The sequence below is a fragment of the Epinephelus fuscoguttatus genome, linkage group LG3 (genome assembly GCF_011397635.1).
Source record: "Epinephelus fuscoguttatus linkage group LG3, E.fuscoguttatus.final_Chr_v1".
Classification (NCBI taxonomy): domain Eukaryota; kingdom Metazoa; phylum Chordata; class Actinopteri; order Perciformes; family Serranidae; genus Epinephelus; species Epinephelus fuscoguttatus.
Window position 1 is genome coordinate 10,225,082 of NC_064754.1, and position 21,107 is coordinate 10,246,188.

At 41.5% G+C, this 21,107-nt stretch overlaps 1 protein-coding gene and 1 long non-coding RNA gene across 2 annotated transcripts; both read right to left on the reverse strand.

Annotated features, from left to right (window-relative positions):
- Positions 1–212: 212 nt before the first annotated feature.
- On the reverse strand, positions 213–3,203 carry LOC125886114 (uncharacterized). The gene is made up of 3 exons (XR_007448979.1): positions 3,121–3,203; positions 393–454; positions 213–288 (listed from the first exon to the last, which is right to left on the reverse strand). It is a non-coding gene; the product is annotated as an uncharacterized LOC125886114 (long non-coding RNA).
- Positions 3,204–14,650: 11,447 nt separating this feature from the next.
- Positions 14,651–20,795, reverse strand: rps15a (ribosomal protein S15a). The gene is made up of 5 exons (XM_049572067.1): positions 20,721–20,795; positions 19,654–19,791; positions 18,783–18,862; positions 17,511–17,596; positions 14,651–14,782 (listed from the first exon to the last, which is right to left on the reverse strand). The coding sequence occupies exons 2-5, from the start codon at positions 19,784–19,786 to the stop codon at positions 14,689–14,691; spliced, it is 393 nt and encodes a 130-aa protein (XP_049428024.1). The 5' UTR covers positions 19,787–19,791; positions 20,721–20,795; the 3' UTR covers positions 14,651–14,688.
- Between the last annotated feature and the right edge of the window lie 312 nt (positions 20,796–21,107).

The window sequence follows — 21,107 nt, forward strand, 5'->3', positions numbered from 1 at the left end:
GAGGTGCAGGATGGCTGCTGCATCGTTTACCTGGATGACGTCTTCTCCAGAAGAGCAGCATTAGCAGCAGCGGTGGGATCCCCAGTGATCCACCTAAGATGGGACCCGGAGGAGCACGATGCCCTTGAGGACAGCCAGGGACTGCAGGGCAGAATGGATGGCTGCATTCACAGCCATAAATTCACTGCTTCCTAACTATCTCATTCATCATATGCACACCAGACTCCTCCGCACCGTGAATACACCAACACACACACACACCCACCACTCCTACCTCCCTGGTTCGTCCTAGTAAATAAGGCATACAGACAGAGATAGGGCAGAGAGTGAAAAACATGAGATAAGTGTATCAGTGAAATGACCATATGACAATGCACAGCCCTCTATTTCACCTTGGAATGTGTGAATTCATTCGTACTGGGGGAGACAACAGTCTTCTTCTTCCTCTCGCTCCCTACAAAAGATACATTTTCATATCTTCTTCTCAGCTGGTCACCATTTATTCCAGAATTTCCCCGGGTCTTTGTAGATATGGCGTCTGTCGGAGCAGTGTTGGGGCTGGTGGAATAAATCACATGGCTGGAAGTAGAAGTGAAATGCAAAATATGATCTCATGTGTTTTGTTTTGGTAGCCTGAGACTGTGTGACCTTACAAACTAAAAACACTTTTATGTTGTTGTTTACATTGATGCAAAGGTCTGCTTTTGATTGTGGTTTCTACTTTTCTTTCCCCATAAATGCAGATTTATTGCGTTGATCAAAGTTGAAATAATTCCTCGACTTTTATCACATTTATAGTCAGAAAAAAAAAAACCCTGACTGAGCCATATTGTTTCCAGAAACAGCTAAAGGTCTGTCAGGGAGTCAGATTTAATATCCGACAGACTTTGTGTTTGAATCTTGATATTAAAAGTATATTGAATGTATAAATTTAAAAGAAAATTGCCTCAGTTCACTTTTGCATATTCACTTTCACTTTTTTAATCGTCTTTGTTTTTCTCCCTCATTTCACTGTGACCCGCTAAGTGATTTATGGCGGCAGAAAACAATGTAGAGTCGAGTATAAAGAAATTTCTCTCTTTTGACTGAATCCACATTTCATACTTTCATACTGCTATTCTAATATTAATTCTGTTATCTCTGAATCAATCATAATTAGTCTTGCTGCTTGCCAACCAGCCTGGCCTGAATGCAGTATGAGGACCAGCACCGGAGGACGAATACTGAAGATGAGACATATTTCTACTGCCCTCAAGTGTTCAGTAGGGGAACTTCAATCAAAGCACAGATAGAGCTGCTGGTATTAGACCTTACTGACACCATCTATTATCCACAGTGCAGCTGGACAACGGGGCTCTGTGAAAACTGATGACATTATAGCAAGCAGCTAATAAGTTTCCAGACTCCAATGGTCTGTCTCTCAGTTTTCTGCGGTAATGGATGTGATGTTTGCACAAGGACCTCGGTGTCAACTGTAAAATGCTTTTTTCCTGCCAGGAATTTGCAGCATTGAATTGCTTTGCTCGAGCTCCATCAACATCACACTGGGAAAGAACACCGAGAGACCAAATCATCTCACAGTGCTCTCATTTCTCAGCCCGAGTGGCAAAGAGGAATTACTCGAAGCGATGGAGATTTTGTCTACAGGAAAGGCAGAGGTTAGCGAGGAGAACAAAAATCAATGTGGATAGAGCAGCACTATTTCAACACTGGAGGGGAACAAAGTATCTCCCATTTACTCCACACTGTGACAGTTTGACAAAATGTAGACTGGAATTCTTGAAATGGACAGAAACTTTTTTTTTTCAACCCCAATAATTAGAAAAACACTTGAAGGTCCAGTGTGTTGGATTTAGGGGAACATATTGGCAGAAATGGAATATATTAATCTTTTCTTTAGTATACAATCACCTAAATATAAGAATCACTGTGTTTTCGTTACCTTAGAATGAGCTGTTTATATCTAATATATATATAAGGGAGCAGGTCCTCGTCTACGGAGTCTACCATGTTGCATCGCCATGTTTCAGTACAGTACATCAGTAGATCAGAACAGACACACCAAACACTGGCTCTAGATAGGGCCATGCTCTTTTTCTTGTCAGCCACCACAGTGAGCAGCCCCTCTGCAACAAGAAGAACGGTGTTTGAGAAACACTGATTTGTGAATTGAAACTGCTTCAGTGTTTTCACTGGTTTTAATCACCTGGCCCGTTTGTTTTGGAGAGGAAAAGACCTCTGCATATAATTCAGCTCCAAGCAAAAACATACTGAACAATGAAAACTGAAGGAATCCTAACTGGGAGTTCATGCTTGGCGCATGGGAGAAGTTTCAGCTGGTTGCAGTCCACAATCCTCGAAGCTACATGCCACTAAATTTTACAAACTGTCCCTTTATATAGCAGCAAACAACAATTTGCTATGTGAAAACATAGTGGAGTGATGGAGTCCTGAGCAGCATGAATGGAATACTGAACAGGACTACCGAGCACAGGCCCACAGGCTCAAAGAGTCAGGGGACCTACTGGTCTTCACTAGCAAAATGTCAAATGAACAAGTAGTGACAAGGAAGAGACGCAAAAGGACCATAAATCAGACAAAAAAGACACAAAATCACTGAATCGTCTTCCTCCTGCAGGAGAGGTGCTGGAGCTCTTTGCATATTTGTGCCCAGGGGCCCATTGTCTCGTAATCTACCCATGATGAGCAATGAAGTCACGCTACCTCTGTGTGCTGTAATCCGACTGGCTAGTTAATCGCTGTTGCTTTGCACTATGGTTATGTAGTGATTACTGCTGATACTGAGATAGCGTTCTTGCGGAAATGTAGAGTCCACCCTCCAGTTCCCCTTGCTTAATACATTAGCTCTGTCAGCACTGTTGTGTTATGTTAGCACTATTAGCTGCTGGCTGGCAACTCAACACCTTCATGTTAAGAACCATGTGCAGACAATTCGCCCAAAATTTCACATGGAGCCTGTTTAAAATCAGCAATTAATTTATTCATAACTACTGCATCAAGATGAGCTCTGTGACACAAAATAATACATTTTAAAGGGTCATTTCACCCAAATGATAAAAGAAAAAAACACCTGTGATATACAGTGGTGTTCATACCCACCTTTTCATGCGATCTACTTTCTGCAGTTGAAATAGTCCCTAAAACTGTTGGCTGTGGATCCTCCCAGGCAGTCAAGATTCTGTTAAGAAAAAATGAGATGTGACTTTTAAATGTTTTGAGAAGCACAAACAAAAATCAGCCAGTCAGCACTGATTTGGGGATTTGCATCACAAAAGACAACCAGACGTCAAGGCTAAAACTAAAAGCTAAATATGGCTGAAGTATTGTTTACATGCAACAGTTGTTTCAACAGCCAATAACTATATTTCAGTGTGTAGATAATAACTGTATTTCAATCTGTAGTTAAGACATGCGTCACATTGCAAATACACGTTTTCAAAAGTTGTTGAATTTATTTTAGTGGTTTCTTCTAACCTGCAAAATTCCAAATCTGGTGATTTGCGGGTCAGTAATTCGGCAAATCAATGTTTATTCAGATGTCTGTTAATATTATTATAATGGGTGATTGGCAGAAGTTTCCAAATTAATGGCAATTAAATATTAAATAAGAAAAAATACTACTGTGTTTAAGTTGGAAAATGTGCTGTTTTTTGTTTGTTTAATTACTTTTTTTTTTTTTTAGATTTGGGTGAACTGACCCTTTAACTTTCCCACCATTTTTGCTTCATTCTACCAGCAGGTCAAATGGTTCGACCATCTCTACTGCAGTTTATTACATATAGTCTCTGCTAAATAAAATATTCAGAATAAGTATGGCATCATGTTTTCATAAGTACAATAAGACATGACCAAGTTGCTCTCCCACTCCCTCTGCCTCTGGCTCTTTCTATCAAAGCGGGCCAAACAGCAGACTTTTTGTTTCCATATTAATGTATTCTATTTGTTTTGAGAGCTGCACGTCTCCTCTTCTCCTCCGTAGCGGTGCTCTAAACCCTTCAGGGAGATCTCAGGGATCCAGCTGACATATGGTGCAGACTGGAGAAGCATGTTGGGGGCTGCCAGGCTGTGGACACTGATCCCCAGATGTACGCTGGCGTATTGTCCTCAAACAGACTCTGTCACATGTGGCAAGATCACTGAGAGGTTTGTAGGAAAGAAGGAGGCTTTTCAGAATGCGTCTCTTCACGTGTTTTTCTCCTCAAGCCAATTTTCAGTTTGAAAGAGCCTGGGGACTTTTGTCTCCACTCACTGCCGCAGAGGTGCTTTAACTGCTGCTTACAGCTATGCTGGATGTCATAGGGAGATAAGATGGGTTTGAAGTGTGTTTACTGCCATATCTACACTTGATATGGGCTAATAAATAATGGAATAACACTCACTCATATACAGTATACAGCTTGTTGAAAGATGACTGCGTCCTGCTGGCATCCAACAAATCTGGCTGAATATCAAGTTTGACTGCAATGTCATATAATGCCTCAGGTAAAAATCAAATGATCCACAGTCATCGCCACTTAAATTTTGACGACTTTTAGATCCTCTCTTAGGTCACTGGGACTCATGAACAGTTTTCGACACGGCCCTGTTAACTTCCGAACTCGCCCTGGACACCTGAGATTCGCCTCATTCTGTGAAGTGATATTTAATTCACTTTGTTCTCAGGCTTATGGGAAATGGTGTTCATTAAAGGCTCCAATAAACAGACATATTGTAATTGTGATAAGAGATGTTATCTCTGGAAGAGCCATTTATCCATTTGTTTGCCTTTGTGTTTATTTTTTAGTGTAATCAACACTTTCTGTACACTAGGTGGCAGTAACCTACAATGGGACACAGTTATACAGGAGGGGTAATAGGTAGCCCAAGGTGTGAGTCCTGAAACCTGGAAACGAGTTAGCATTTACCACTCACGGTTCCTTTGTTTCAAAGTCAGTGGGTTTCTGGTTGGATGCCTGAAATAAAGTCTGTGGTTAACACAAGCTGAAGAGACTTTCATGTTTTGTTCTACGACATAAAATATGTCAGTAAATACCACACTCATGATCTTTTAAGCTTCTATGTGTCTTAAAAAAGGTGGTTGCTAACAAGTGGCTAAATGAGACTGTACAACGTCTTAATGCTGCCGCACCAAACACAGCTGTGTTGTCTTGTCATGGTGGTGACATCAGGTCACGTGACCTTAGTGTAGTTCGTTTATTGCCTAACGTTAGCTAGGGAACCAGTGTGATGTCAATTTCTGCATCAGCCTACAAAAAATGTCATCCCTGGAGCACTGTATTGCAGCTAGGTGTGTTTCATGGCAAGGGAAGCACTGTTTTTTTGACTGTGATGGCATCTGCAGGTAACGTGGCAGTACCTTAAAGTGTGTCTACTGATCTATGGGATTGTTGATGCTTTGCATGGATGCCAGAAAAGTTGAGAATGTTTGTAGGTAATAAACTAAATGGCAAAGAAAGAAAAAGTTTGAGGACATTTTTGCTCTTTGCTAATTACATACATTTCTATTTGATATTTTAAAGTTCTTCTGTTTCTTGTGGTATTTCATTTCATACCTGATAACAACTGTGTGACATACACAGACCAAAAAAATAATGGATGTAGCTATCGGGAAGTTACCCTTTGGTTTGCGATGTCCTGTTTTAAAGCCTTAAAGGGATAGTGCACCCAAAAATGAAAATTCAGCCATTATCTACTCACCCATATGCCGAGGGAGGCTCTGGTGAAGTTTTAGAGTCCTCACATCCCTTGCGGAGATCAGTGGGGGGAGCGGCTAGCATACCTAATGGCAGACGGCGCCCCAGACTAACGTCCAAGAACACAAAATTGAATCCACAAAGTATCTCCATACTGCTCGTCCGTGGTGATCCAAGTGTGCTGCAGCTGCGACATAAAAAGTTGTTTGGAAAAACGTCATATGAACTCTGTTTTTAGCCTCACTGTAGCCTGTAGCTCTGACTGCTTCTCTGTGCTCCGTGCTCATGTGTGCACGCCTGCACGAGACCAGCCAAAGCATGAGCTTTGCTCACCTGTGTTTACATCACGTGACATGTGCACCGCAGGGGCAGACAACGTAACCACAGTTGCTAAAAGATAATTTGCACTACAGTCTTTCAGCAAAGGACAGCCCAACATGTCTGAAGACTTTGAAACTGAGGAGGAACAGCATTTCTTTGTTGAGCCGTATTTGTTTGAGCCCGAGTATACGGACGGAACTCAGGCTACTGGACAAAGCAGCTACCGCAGCTCATGGGCCTCAGCCAGCCGCAGAATACCGGAGTCGAGCACTGGAAACCTGGTGGTGTGGTTGTTTCAAATGCAAAGCAATGCCAACAGGTGAGGAAAGTCTTTGCTGCTCAGACTGGGAATTGGCGATGCCTGCACTTGAGAATCTGGACATCAGTACTGACAAGACTGCTGCTCTTCAGAGACGTGCATCACCGATCACCCTGAGCGCGCACACGTGAGCGCGGAGCACAGAGAAGCAGTCAGAGCTACAGGCTACAGTGAGGCTAAAAACAGAGTTCAAATGACGTTTTTCCAAACAACTTTTTATGTCGGGCTGCAGCACACTTGGATCACTACGATGAACAGTATGGAGATACTTTGTGGATGCAATTTTGTGTTCTTGGACGTTAGTCTGGGGCACCGTCTGCCATTAAGTGTGCTGCCCGTTCCCCCTGCCGATCTCCGCAAGTGATGTGAGGACTCTAAAAATTCACCAGGGCCTCCATCGGCATATGGGTGAGTGGAAAATGGCTGAATTTTAATTTTTAGGTGCACTATCCCTTTAAGTTCAGCATTTTGGCCTTTGCCATTTTGATTTTTTTGGAGCCAGAAGTGGCCATATTTGGAGGAGAGGGTGGAGCTGTGGAGGAGTGAGGGGTGGATCTAACCAAGAGTGACTGCCCACAGAGGAGCTACCTCGAGAATTATTTACCTTCAAGGGCTTTTTTGCTGTTTACATTTGTGTCGCCAGTAGCAACACTGAACTGAAGCTCTTTAAGCCGGCAAGCAGTTGGTTTAGCAATGTCACTTTCACTTTGTTGAGTCAAAGTAGCATTGTATTTCCACCATCACATATAAAGTCTGGACTTCACTGTAAGTCCCTTTGTCCATGTTGTCTTCTGTTTTTTTCTTTGTTACAAGCTGTTGTTTGTGTTTTGTGTTGTCTGCTGTTTACATGGCTGGTTTTACCAACCAACGTACACTTACATCACTCATGGTTACTCTTGTGTTGGGAGAGTACCTACTTTGAAACAGGAGCTAAAAAAGTCTCCCAATACAGCGCTCTAAGAAATAGGGTCTGAGGGGATTGACTTGCTTCTGGAGCCAGCCTCAAGTGGCCAATTCATGAACTGCAGTTTTTGGCACTTCCAAATTTGCTTCATTTTTTAGCCCCTTGGTATCTTACTAAACTTAATGAGTTGTAAGAAATTAAAATCTATTGCTTTTCATTCCCTTGAAAGAGTATGTAGCCTTAATACCACTATCCAAAGCTCACAAGGAATTAGTTTTTAAGAGCGGATTTTCACTAATTTCTCCCCAGGGGAGCATCTTTTCTGTGGAGTCTGGCTGAATTTCTGGCAAAGTGCTCTTTCAGACATTCTTTATTAGAAGGTTCAAAGTGAAGGGAAATAAAGCATTGATGGGAGAGAGGGAGTGTTAGAGGCATTCAAGGTTCCTGACAGATTTTAGACCCACAATATGGTAAGAGCTTTTGAACAAATCAGTCGGTAAGTTGCTCTCTGGAAGAATTTGCCCTTGCTTCTTTTGGTCTGAGCACGTCTTTGATATTTAACAACATCCATCCACTTAAAAAACTGCAAGTGCTATCAAACTGTTTACAAGCTATCTGATCAAGTGGTTTATTTCTCGCCGCCAAGATAGTTGACCTCAGATGTTCTACGGTTTTTCTCGATTTCTTATGCACTTTCTCTGGGCCTATTGACTAAACATCTCAAACATGACGCCATCTACGAATACACAGACCCATTTCCCAAAAGTACAAACACTGTTCACCTGCTTCCACACACTTTGATAGTCAAAACTTTTTCTGAAAATCCTTACACAAAAGCAGTCGTGTTATTCAGTGGATAAATGTTTCTGAGTCTCACGACTGTGGGTGGATTATGAGACAGTGGGCCCCTGCTCACAGATATCCAAAAGGTCTCACCACTTCTACATAAGTGCAAGACACAGACTTTGTTGTGATTTTGCATCCCTTTACAGTCGTCATGCATCTTTTTGTGGTTTTATATCTTTTAATAGTCATTTTGTGTCTCTTTAAAGTCATTTTGTTTTTCTTTGAGGTAATTTTGTCTTTTTTTTGTGGTCCTTTTGTCTCACGTTGTAGTCATTTTGTGTCTCCTTGTGGTTCTTATGTTTATTCTTGTGGTTGTACTGCCCATTTTTGTAGTTACTGTGTGTCTCTTTGTGGTTCTTTTGCATCTCTTCATGGTCTATTTGTGTCTCCCCGATCAGTATGTGTTAATTTGAGTGACATTTTGAAGCTGAAGGCCAGGGGGCACTTGACACTTTGGGTCGTGTAGTAGAGCTTAGATCGGGCCCAAAAAATCCAGCCAAAAAAATCCAGCCTGACCCCACCTGAGCCCGTGCATGTTCTGTCCGTGCCTGGCCCGGCCCGTCTCTTTAACTGTAATTATGAGCCAGAGCCCGATTTAAAATCAACATTTTTTTAAGGATACGAACGTGCACATTGAAGGCTGATTCTCATCTTTCTTTCCATGGCAAGCCTTCATCATGTGCCTCTTAAGTGTCAAGGTCCCCGTCTTTTTGCTGTCATCAAGCCAGCATCGAGCTGCACGTGTACACTCGACGAAGCCGACACACACGTTGTCACCATCACCAACTCACATGTACGCAGCCAGTGGCGCTGTCAGTCCTGTGCTGCATGTTGTTGTCTATCAGTCTTCCCCTTTCACGCTTCATAACTGTCCTGTCATTAAAGGCAAAAAAAGCCAAAAAATATAATCTTCAACAAAAACAAAAAAACATCTCAAAGAACAAAACAGGACGTTAGCCACTTGGCTGGCAAAAGTCTCAAGTGCACTGTCTCTCTGTGTCAAACAATGCAGAGGGTCCAGTTATTTCAAACTTTTTGGCTTCATGCACTGCTGAGCAACTTTCATAGAAATGATCAGGGCCTCGTCTTCAACACTGTATCCAGTTCTGTTATTATGTCCATGAGGCAGAGACTTGTCGCAGCTGAGCAGGAGGCTGTCGAATATGGTGATTACTGGTAATGTCATTCGTTTGAGAGAGATTCAAATCCGGTTAGTTGAGGATAGGTAGTCTCCCACTGAAGTGACAACATCAGCATTTCCACCAATAGTAGATGCCTGTGGTGATGTCTTTGTGGAGTCTGTCTTTGGTTGAATTACACCAGTTTCACACTGGACGCAGAAGTGCTGCCCGCTTGCCTTCAGCTCCCATGCTCAGCAATTGGGCTGTTGACACTGGACATGGCTAGCTCGCCATCTGCAGCGACAGTTTCGGCATCTGGTCTTTTTTATTCGTGGCTTCTGTGTTTCTCCGTCCACATGCTGCAATGTATTTAATGGCCTTGCAGTCCAACACCATCTACAGCACTGCTTCTGTTTAAAGGTACATAATACAACCTCCTAAACTGTCATCTTGGTTGTGGTCTGAAACTTCTGACTCTGTCCTCTAGTAGATGTATTAATACTAAAGATTCGTGACAAGACAAAACTACTTTAAAATGTTGCAGAGAAAAGTTGCAGCGGCCAGTCTGAGCCGGCTGATAGTGTCACCTGCAACTCAGCTGGTCGAATTGCCGACGGCTGGTTTTAGAAAGTAAAGCACTTCACCTGTTTCAACAGCCAATCACTTTGAAGTGAAGTCCACTGGTCAAGTCAAAATCCTCGCAAACAGCGTGTTTGCTTGCTGCGGCAGGTGCTCCATCCCCACGGAGTCCTCTGTTTCCATCCTCACAGTGTTACAGAAGTTCGATCTTTGTGTCACTCAGTGTGAGTTTTTAAAGTTGTACATGAAGATTTGAGAAAATGTTAAATTGCTCCACAAATTGTGCGTAAACATTTAAGAAAAAATGTAATGTCAAAATCCTTGCTGCTAACAGAGCATGAAAGTCGTACTCTCTGAGCTTGGTATCCTGGCTGTCATCCATGATCTTTAAAACAGCAGCAGCATAAGGGTCTATTTTCTTTTTTTCTTTCTTTTACAAGGCAGCGCTTGAGTGCTGTGAACCCATGAGGGAGGCAGCCAGACTGTTTGCTCTTAGCCCACAAGGAGCACTTGGACAGAGCTGTTGCATTAGCAGGCTGTTACCTCTCCTCTTCAGAGTCTAATGCGAGGTCAGCAGCCAGACTCCAAAGACGATGGGGACAAGACAAAATACACCGAGGACCCCGGAAAAGGTCATGCTGGTGAGAGGACTGCAGGGGCAGAAAGCCAGGGCTTTTTACAAGCTGGCAGCCGTGTAGCAAAGATGTGGTGGCTCTTAATAGCTGCCGGGGCCACAGCTACAACATGGATGCCCTTATTAGAGGTTTGTCTGGAGTTAGAGCACAGGTTCTGTACACGGTCAGGTCTATAGTGTTTATGGATGTAGCCCTCTGAGGTGCAGCCATGTCACATAACCACTTGCAGTACAGTTTCTGTAATGGTTTCATGGTCTCAACGGGCATCCGCATGTTTCTCATGTACCGGTAGCTTTTCCCTCCTCAGCTGCTGTCAGTGGGTTCACTGATAAATGTAGTAACACTTTCTCAGCTCTACACACAGCCACTTAGAGCAGTGGTGTCAAACATTCGGCCCGCAGGCCAGAACTGGCGAAGCAAAGGGTCCAATTTGGCCCACTGGATGAGTTCACACACATTAATAGTGATGCACCTGCAAAGGCTGTGAGGTGCCAGGTTTCAGGAGCAAGTAATACAGTGAGTAGTCGTAATGCACGAGGTCATCACGTGACAAAGCAGCATTCTGAGTAATTTTTTAATAACTTACAAGAACACTTTGCAATAGTCCACCTTTCACCTTCTCTTCCCCTCTGTCTCTCTCTAGCCCTTTTTACACTGCCTCTTAAAGGTGGGAATGTCAAGTCGTTATGCCATCTCGCTACTCTTCATAAAAGGTACAATCACGGGGGACGTCGGTGGCTTAGTGGTTGAGCGGGCGCCCCATGTACAAGGCTGTTGCCGCAGCGGCCCGGGTTCGACTCCAGCCTGTGGCCCTTTGCTGCATGTACTTCCCTCTCTCTCTTTCCCCCCTTCACACTTAAGCTGTCCTATCAATTAAAGGCTAAAACGCCCAAAAAATATCTTAAAAAAAAAAAGGTACAATCACGGAATGGGGGACAGAGTTGTTTCACCTTTGGGCCAGCACTGGTGGTAATAACAGTGTCAAAACGATATATGTATAAACGGGACAGCCAGCAGGACGGCATCGTGGGCAGCACAGGTTATGCATGCGATCACCAATTTAAAAAGTAGCTGTTAGCAGTCAGCAGCTAACTCAAAGAATAGCAGCCGAAAATGTCTGCAAATTGGGCCAAAAAACAATGAGGCCCGTAAGCTCCTTACCCTCCAAGCAGAGGACAAGGTCAGCAGCCATGTCACAGGGACAATAAATGATCGTTATTGCAATGTTATGCCCTTGTTGTTTACAAAGTGCTGCAGACATGTCACAGTAGAGGCTTACACTTTCGTGTTAAACGTCAAGCCCGTCATGCCTCTTTTGATTCTGCGATGCCGGCATGCTATCTAAAAATCACACACTGAAGCAGCATTATCCTGCTGTCATGTGGTTCTGTGTAAAAATACAAAGGTGTTACAAAGAAGGGACTTCACAGCAGCACAATGGTGTCATCTCTGTGTAAAAAGGGCCTCTCACACAGCATACAGCTTTATCATCATACCTGTTACTCAGCTTCTCACCAGGAAAATCTGTTGAAGTCCGACACCCTTGAACCCTTCCAGTCGTAATGTTTGATAAAAATCTTTCCCTCTGCAAATGTGTAGGCCCAACACCATGTCCTACTAGCCAGGGTGTCTCTGTCCACTTTGAATGTGTTAAATATGCACTTCTGTAACGTCATGTTTAAAACCTGTAGCCAACCTATCAGCTGTGTGCTTCAGGCCATACTTTAGATGTCACCACTTACATGATGGGTGAGTACTTGCTGTCTTCCAACTTTTATACTTTTTAAACAGAAAACACATTTTATATTGTGATGTTTACTGGAAATGAGACAATATCGCCAAATGCAAGTGCAGTTGTTATTAGTGATGGTCAGTGCCAGAACTTTCAGTTCCTGTTTGTGGGTGTGCTGGTTGGGTTTGGGTTATTGATCAACGTTATTGATTGTTTACGGGTCAGGCCGGGCAGACTGACTCTCAGAATGGTGATGGTGGTGATGCCTGCATCGTTGCTGAGGAGAATTAATGTAGGAAAAATGCACATGTAATGACAGAGAGTAGCAGACAGTGTGGCAAAACTGAGACATACTGTTGAACCTGCATCTCAGGCTGCTCATCATCTGTTTTATTAACGGATGAAAGTTTTCAGGGTGTACTTGTACTTCTTTATACTTAAAAAAGGGGAAAATCAGGATGTGTATTCTATCAGTGCTTGGGAGGAACTAGTCACATGTAACTGAGTTACAGAAGTTAATTGTAATCTGTTAGTGAGATTTTTTTTTTAAGTAAACTACACATACTAATCAAACTTGATAATTACAAAGGGGTTACATCCTAATATATTCTATGTAGAATTTAAGATTCATCCTGTTGCTTTCTATCCTTTTATTGTGCCTGATTCAGAACAGTTTTCAGCTTTATTACCCAGTCTACAACATTTGTTAAAAAAAAAATAATCGGAGTAACCAAATGTAATAAGTTGAATTATTTTGTAGCTCAGTATTCTTTCTGACAATAAAGTAAAATCAAATTAGAAATACTTTCATTACTTATATTTTTTACAGGGTAAGTCATATCATTTTGAGAAAGTACACCATTATCTGTACCTGTTTATTAACCACCCTCATTATCTGTATGTGTATCTGTACTCAGTGGGCAGGGTTACAACCACAGGTGGGTGGGTTTAAATTCAAAGTGAGTGGGACCTAATCAGAAGTTGTTGTTGTTCTTAAGCCTGAAATTACTATGGGTTGATCAGAAGTTGCTATATTTATTATTTATTAAAAAACTATTTACATACGCCAGTCTCAGAACTGAGCGTCAGGTCATGTTTGATCAAGAGTGACAGATTGCACACAGGTACCCAAATGAGGATTTCCCACATTATGAGTACAGACACATTTTACTTGTACAGTATTCGTATTATTAAATACATTATCTGTACCAGATACTCATTTAATCTGAGTATCCTGCTCAACATTGGTCAAGAATAATTTCTAACTTCTTACATTTCAAAAGAAACCTTCCTAACACCGGGGCTCCCACACATTTCATGGAGATGATTTCAAAACTTTTCCATGACTTTTCAAGGACCCATCACTTCTTTGTCTGACGTTCTCAGATTTAAACTCTCTCCAAACAAAATTTCAACTCGCAGGCACAGTTCAGAGAGACAAAGGAGAAAGTGGAAGAAATGTACGTGATGGCAAACAAGTCATCAAATTGACACGATCGAGCAGCTGTTATGTCACACTGAAGGTTATCCACCGAAGAGTATTTTCATTACACAAAATTCCACAACTTCTCCAAAACTTCCATGGAGTGTTATGAATTTCATGACTTTTCCAGGACTGGAAAATGTGATTGTAAAATTCCACGACTTCTCCAGGTTTTCCATTACAGTGGGAACCCTGCAACACTGTTTATAGTTTATGCATTTGTTTTGCTGGTCCAGCCCACTTCAGATCAAATTGTACTTGGACCCATAAACTAAGTTAAGTTCAACGCCCCTGACTAAGGGCCTTGGCCGAGGAGAAAACAGGTTGATAAAGTTCGTCTCTGCTTTTTCTTATTCTCTTTGAATCAGGTGAGGAGCAGTGACCACAGATGGACTTCCATCTCCATTTATCACTGAATCATATGTACTCAAAGTTGGTGTTGCACTTTCAGTCTGAAGAGCATCACATGCACACATTGGCTAATTGAGTCCAACAAATTACTTTATGTATTTTCTGAATGTATATTAGCTATTGGCTTTAGATATGTCGTCTCAGGTTGCTTTAAAGACCACTGTATTATAGTGCTTTTGTTTTTCATAGCTGATATAAACCTGAATTTAAATCCCATTTTCCCCCTCACTTATAAATTTGACTTTTGGTTTCTGACTCAAGGTTACAATATATACCTAAAACTAAGTGTGGAAAAACATTTATTTAATTCAAATTAAATTAAAAACTAGACCTAAAAATACCCAGACAATATTGTCTACTTATGAGGGAAAACCATGCTTAACAAAATTCTAGTATTCATAGAAGTACATACTTTGAATTCTGTCCTTATCAGACATTCACAACGTAACAGCAGCCTGGTCTATTCTACAAGGATTTCTGTCTCGTCCAAAGGACTGTTATGAACCTCTGACAAAAGCTGCAGCCTTTTAAAAGCCGTCTCTCCACGGTATGTATGTATGAAATGAGTCACAGCAGACTGCCAGCTTTCACCTGGTTGTTTTTTATTTGCAGTTCTTTACATTTTAGAAAAAGAATCCAAGGATTTTGCCTCCTGTGTGTTTCCGTCTGGCCTCTTCATGGTCCATGATGCCAGCTGAGGTGGTCAGCACAATGTATCTGCGGAGACAAGGCAGAGTGTTACCATACAGCTCAGATGCATACATCACACTCCAAGTGCTCAAGGTCAGACAGGAGGTGGGCGACACGTAATTCAACATCTTTTACATAGATCATACAAATACAGTCTTTAGAAACGGAGAAGCCGACAGCAGCAGCAATGCAACAATCCAACATTTTATACTGTCTCGACTCCAGCTGTCCGTCTAGTTTGTGTAGAGTAGCAACATAATGAGGCCTCCCAAAATACAATACACTGAAAAGACTCCAAAAAGCAACATAACATCTTCACATTTAATCAACTGACCAAACTCTATTACATTTATGAGGAATTGCCCTTTTAGTAAATTTGCCAAAGTAATAATTGCAATGAAAACAGACTTCATAACCTCCATTTCCTCTAAGTACTCTAGAGGAAAAGCTGTGTACAAGTGGGTCGATTCTTAGTCGGCAGGTTATATGATGGTGTTTAGAGCATCTCAGACTGCCTCATGTACAGCTCCACAGATAAACCGTTAACTCAACTCCAGGCAGGTTGGTTAAAAGCTTTGCACATCAGATGGGAAAGCTTTTTCGAGTACAGTGGGACCAGACAAATCAAGATAATCAAAACAAATAAAACTGCAACTCTGAAAGTAACCAACCACGACCAACACTGCGTTAATGATCGTCTACAGGCAACAAACATCAAACTGTGAGAAAACCAGTCTTTTTGGTTATAAACTCGCTAATTTGCTGGGAAAAACATAATTGCCAGCTTAAAAAATATCCTGTAATCATGAATGTGATTTCCCTCTCATGAGCTTTACGTGCCACTTCCTGTTGTCTGCTACATCCTCAAAGAAAACAAAAATGCCACTTAAATGCACAAACAATGCAGAACAAAGACTTCACACAGGACCATTTAATACTCCTTTTACTGCATAAGCACATCTACAATAAACAAAATTATCTTGGGCTGCACCAATAAGTGCAGACAACTTAGCTGTTGTAATAATGACGACAGGACTTCTATACAAAAGCACTTTCAATACCATGTATTGACAATAGTTCTTGTAGGTACACAAAGATAAACGTTCCTGCACCTCAGCAATACAATAACTTCTCTTAAGATAACGAACACTTGCATAAAAACAGCAATTCAGTGTGTTCAGAGTGACGGTGGTTTGTCATCAACTTAGTAAATGGGTTTAAACAGGGCAGCATGTCGCATCATCTGGGCAATGAATGGAAATTACTGCAGCAGCACCCGTGCCATACAACTCTGATGTCTGTGCGAGACTGAGCCGCTTGTTTGTTTAAGGTGAATCCATAGCCTATCACTGCCTGGATGCAGGCAACAAATGAGTTTATAAAAATGCTGCACGGAGATGTAGATTTTCATGAGGAAGAGCTCGACTTCTTTTGACAAAAACAAATGAAAAGATGGATGAATGAAATTAGGTGAAATGTTTGTGGCAATTAGGGCTGTCCCGTATACCCGTTTTTAGGCATCGAAGCCTTAGTGAAAATACCTGAGATTCAACAAAAACTTTGATGGGGTTCGACCTTAAGTTACGTGGCAATTGTCCTCTTCTTTGTCAGCATGCAGGCTGCATCATTAGCCAACAAAGCTAGAAAAAGAATACTTGAATCGCCAAGCTCGTTTTAGACGTGTGAAATACCAGTTTCCTTTCACATTCCTGGCACTCTACTTTTTGGGGTCGTCTTTGCAACTTTGAAACCATTTCAGATGCTTTACGTTTTCGAAATCTTGTGAAGTGAATCTGTAAGGTGGTCAACCAAAGGTGTCCACGCTATGCGCATACATAATAATAAAGCTATTCAAAACCATGTCTGTATTTTTTCAGCACTTTATTTATTTGAATGGTCGTGGAAAATGACTTTAACTACCCTGAACGCAGAGTTTGAACAGTCTCAAACTACAGAGGAGTTACTAATACTTTTATACTAATGCTACAAAACTTTAAACCTCTGTAGCACCAGGGCTATGTGTGTGTGTGGTTTACTTAGTCAAATTAACATACAAGTCCTTAATACCTCAGCAAGGTCTTTGTGTAATTTCAATTTTAGCCTTGTGGCACAGAAAGTGTTGGGTACATAAAAGCGATGCATGAACACTGCTCACTCTCCACACATATTAACTTCTAGTTCTGACTAATTAAATCATTTGAGGCTGTATCTCATGTTCTCTATCTGCAGTGCAGTAATCCCTGCCTGCAGGTCACAATGACATGCACAGCTTCTGAGAGACTTCGATTCATTCATTCCTACCTACTTCCAGCGACCTACTAGCACATACACTGGCTCTGTGCCAGTGTCAACCACTGATCAAAACACCAAGCTTATCCTTTTTCATTCAAGACACCACTGACCACTGTAGAGAAGACGGGGGAATTTTGTATTGTTCTAAGCACTTAAGTTTTGTTACATTACAACTGTTTCAAGCGTGTTTATTGGAATTCTGAGCACAAAATCACTGCCAACACTACATTCAAATCTCTTGAATGAAATACCAAATAAACTAGAGCATCCACACAGGATGACCAAGCAAAAGCGAGCATCACAGCAGGCAGGATGAGCACAAAACCAAGTCACTCCAGTAACTGATAAAGAGCATAACTAGACACCGGTGGGACTAAAAAATTCTTACATCTCCTCTTCAGTCAGTTCATAACGACATTATTGCCACTGTTCAGTTTAAGAAGTTGGTGTTTGTGATTCTTACCCAAACTGTCTTGAGGGCAGCAGGTTGTTCTGCCACTTCTCCAAATCCTTGAGCTGGAGATCAAAACGTGGACTGATCACACCACACTGGAAGATAAAAATAAACACTGATTATCACTTCACATTCACACAAGCAGAAACAAGGAGCTAGAGGTTGTACACTTCAGAATGCACCACCTGTGATAAGCTTTAGTTTCCCCTCAACTACAAGACTTATGCCTTTACCACTTTCCACACAAAAACAAGCCAGGCGTTCTGTAAAATACTATCATACCACCAATATGTGCAAGGGCAACACACTGTTACACTAATGAGTTCAATAAAAGTAACATTTTATATCTAAGGGCTCTTTTAAAGGGAAACATCAGTGTGTTTTAACCCAAACTCTATTTTCCCATGTTTGTGTCTAAGTGACTAATAGAGGTTACAACTTTTGGGATTTGTCTAGTATTGAGAGAGACTGCGGCAACCACAGAAACGGCCGCAATATAATCCCTATAGGCTATTGTGCACAGTCATTGAAAATGCTTGTTTTTGCTACTGACAGGTTCAATTTGTTATTAAGTGTGTTACAACATTACAGAAAATTATCAGGATAATACAGATACATGAAATGCCTTTCACTTAATCTGGTACATTTGTTACTGTGACCTAGTCTTGCTCGAGGAGAAGTCTCAATCTAAAATCTCGCAGACTTTGACAGTATCAAAACCAGCTAAATATTCAGCCATGACACTGAAAATCCTTTAGATAACACTAAACTTTCTGTACTCCAACACAACATACTGACAGGCAGCCCTCTCTCCAACTCTCACCAATGTTTCCATCACTTTCCTGCGCCCCTTGTGAGAATTCAGAACGACACTCGTCCTTGTGCAAGACTGGGTCATAATAATAACAGACAGACCAGTGAAAGGTTTAGAAAAACATTTCATTACTTTCTGTAATGTTGTCAGACACTTCCAATGACAATCTGAGCCTGTTAGTGACAGAAACAAGCACTTTTAATGGTTAAACACTGACGATGCTCAACTGCCTGCAGTGATGACATCACAGCCTATTTTGCCTCTCAATACTGGACTTCAAAAATCATTGTATCCCACTATTCACTTGGGAATGGTTGCTGTGGTAGCGCTTTATTTGTAGTGTAATTCAAAATGTAATTCACTAACCCTAGTTTCAACACAGCTTATTCTTACACCATTAGCATTAGCAGCTAATATAGCAGCAGCATACAGGTAACTGCAGAGCTGGGTCAACTGAGAGACTTTACCTTGTTCAGCCTGCCTGTGAGATTGACGACAATTTTTCCGGCTCTGTGGTCGTCAATGATCTCAAACTCACCAATGTAACCTGGAGGTACAAGAGAGAAAGAAAAATCATTTAGTAAAGCTCACATCACACTATAATGAGCTTGTTGTCTCTGATGCAATCCCATAGAGAGCTCAACACCCATTATCACTCTTCAAGACTCTGGGGGCAGCAGCACTGCCAAAGAGGTGCTAGCCATTGCACAGGCGCCGCAGATGAAAACCGGACTTCTGTGCTGCATTAGCTTCCAACCAGATATCAGGAACTCCTCTGATTCACTGAAACTTCGCTGGATCTTCAATAGCGCTATTCAACCACTTGACTATTACTATGTAGGACTCTGGCGAATGGAGAGGCATGTGCTTTACAGTGAATACAGACTGGTTTGTCAGTGGGATTATGAGATGCTGTACTAGTCCTGGTGTGAATCACTGCTGCCCATGTTCAGGAGGAGCGACCATGCGGACAGCTTATGAAGGTTTGAATGTGTGGACAATTAAATCACTCCACAACCAGACACCATGGACAATTATAAAGAAGCAACCGACAATTTAAGAAGATGCAAAAAGGACTACATTACAGTGCACAAGTTAGAGGAGCTGACAGGATCATATTTAAGTGGAGTTGTGCCATATATGATTCCATGCTACAGATGATTGAATGATTAACATTGGTTGTGTAGATGCTGACAAACTGTACACTCCTTTGAAACTTGCACCTCATTCCAGATTTACAGTGAGTATACTAAGACCAGCGTGCTGCCACTGTCATACGGCCACATTATTTTATGATGTCAAAACCCCTCTCAATCAAACGGAAGATCAGCCACTTACCGTGCTTCATCATGACGGTTAGGAAGCGCACAATAACCTTGGAGCAGGGCCTGATGAGGACCTGGCGTTTCCCACGCTTCTCAGCATTGTTGATGCTTTTCAGAGCATCCGCGAGAACGTTCATGCGCACCATGATGCCTGCAGACACAAAAAAAGATGACCATTGAGTATTTACAGTGACATATGTGAACCTGGAGTAAATATAACCTGCCTATGCCTATTTTCATATTCCTCTGTGGGACTGTTTGACCAGTGTTCACACACCAGTTTCACAGTCAAAGTTTGGCAGATGAAGACCAACTGATGGCTCTCATGCATCCAAAGAGATATTATTCAGCAGGGTCATGATGTTGCTCTTAATGGGACACATTTACATCACACATATCTCCTCTATAAATTATAAATGAAGGTACAAGAGGTGAAAACGCAGTATCCAGTTAGCAGCGCCTGGCTAGTCCTTATTATGTCACGACGCAAACCATTCAAACATACAGGTGTTAGCAACTTGGCTAACATTAGCAAACTACGTCACTTCATTAGCTTAATTTTCTAATACCAGCCGAGTTTTACGGCCAACAGGTAACGCGGCGTTTCCTTTAATGACACTATGAGTAAAACGTAGAGACTCCCACAAAAGCATGGTCCTTCACGAGCTCACATATTAGCCACCTAGCCTAGCCGACTACATTGGCAAAGCTAAGCAACCCCAAGGCACTGTCAGGAACAACGGTCACCACAGTGTCGATAGTGTACAACATTTTTTTACACATTAAGCTGACAGCTAACAGGTGTTATTTTAATAAGTGAAATACACTTTTGTGTTCGCAAAGCTAACAGTTATCAAGGCGCCTTGAACGCACCGATCCCCGGGGCCGAGCAGAGGGACTCGGATGGATGAAATTTGTAGTCCAATTGTGTTTAACTCGTCTTTCTAATCGAGACGATAATCATCTCGAATCATTAATATGTACTTTAGCTTCAAGATGATCACATTAGTGGGACATTTAACACTCAGATGGTTTAGATACTTTAAAGATTGAAGGTGACAGTGTAAAAAGGCATCTTACCGGTTCTGCAATATGGCGGAAAGAGGAAGTGGCAACAGCCGGCAATGCATTATGGGGGAAAATCCAAGATGTTTTTCAAGTCGAGATGATCTACACACCGACACGATTGTTTTTTAATGAGTTTAATTGAAAATGTACAGAACAATTAATTAATGTGAGTGAGACAACACTTACATAAATTCAAAGCGAACAACAATGTAGTAAACAAATGTAGACATCTTACAATACAAGACTGAAAGTTAATTACACAGGAAGTGCTTTTTTAAATTTTATTTTTTTAGAAATTCAATTTTTAATTGTAAATCTTAATTGTAAGTTTTAAATGGAAATGTAATGTTTAACAACAGCAGAGGGAAAGTAATAAAATAGTAATGATAATAATGATAA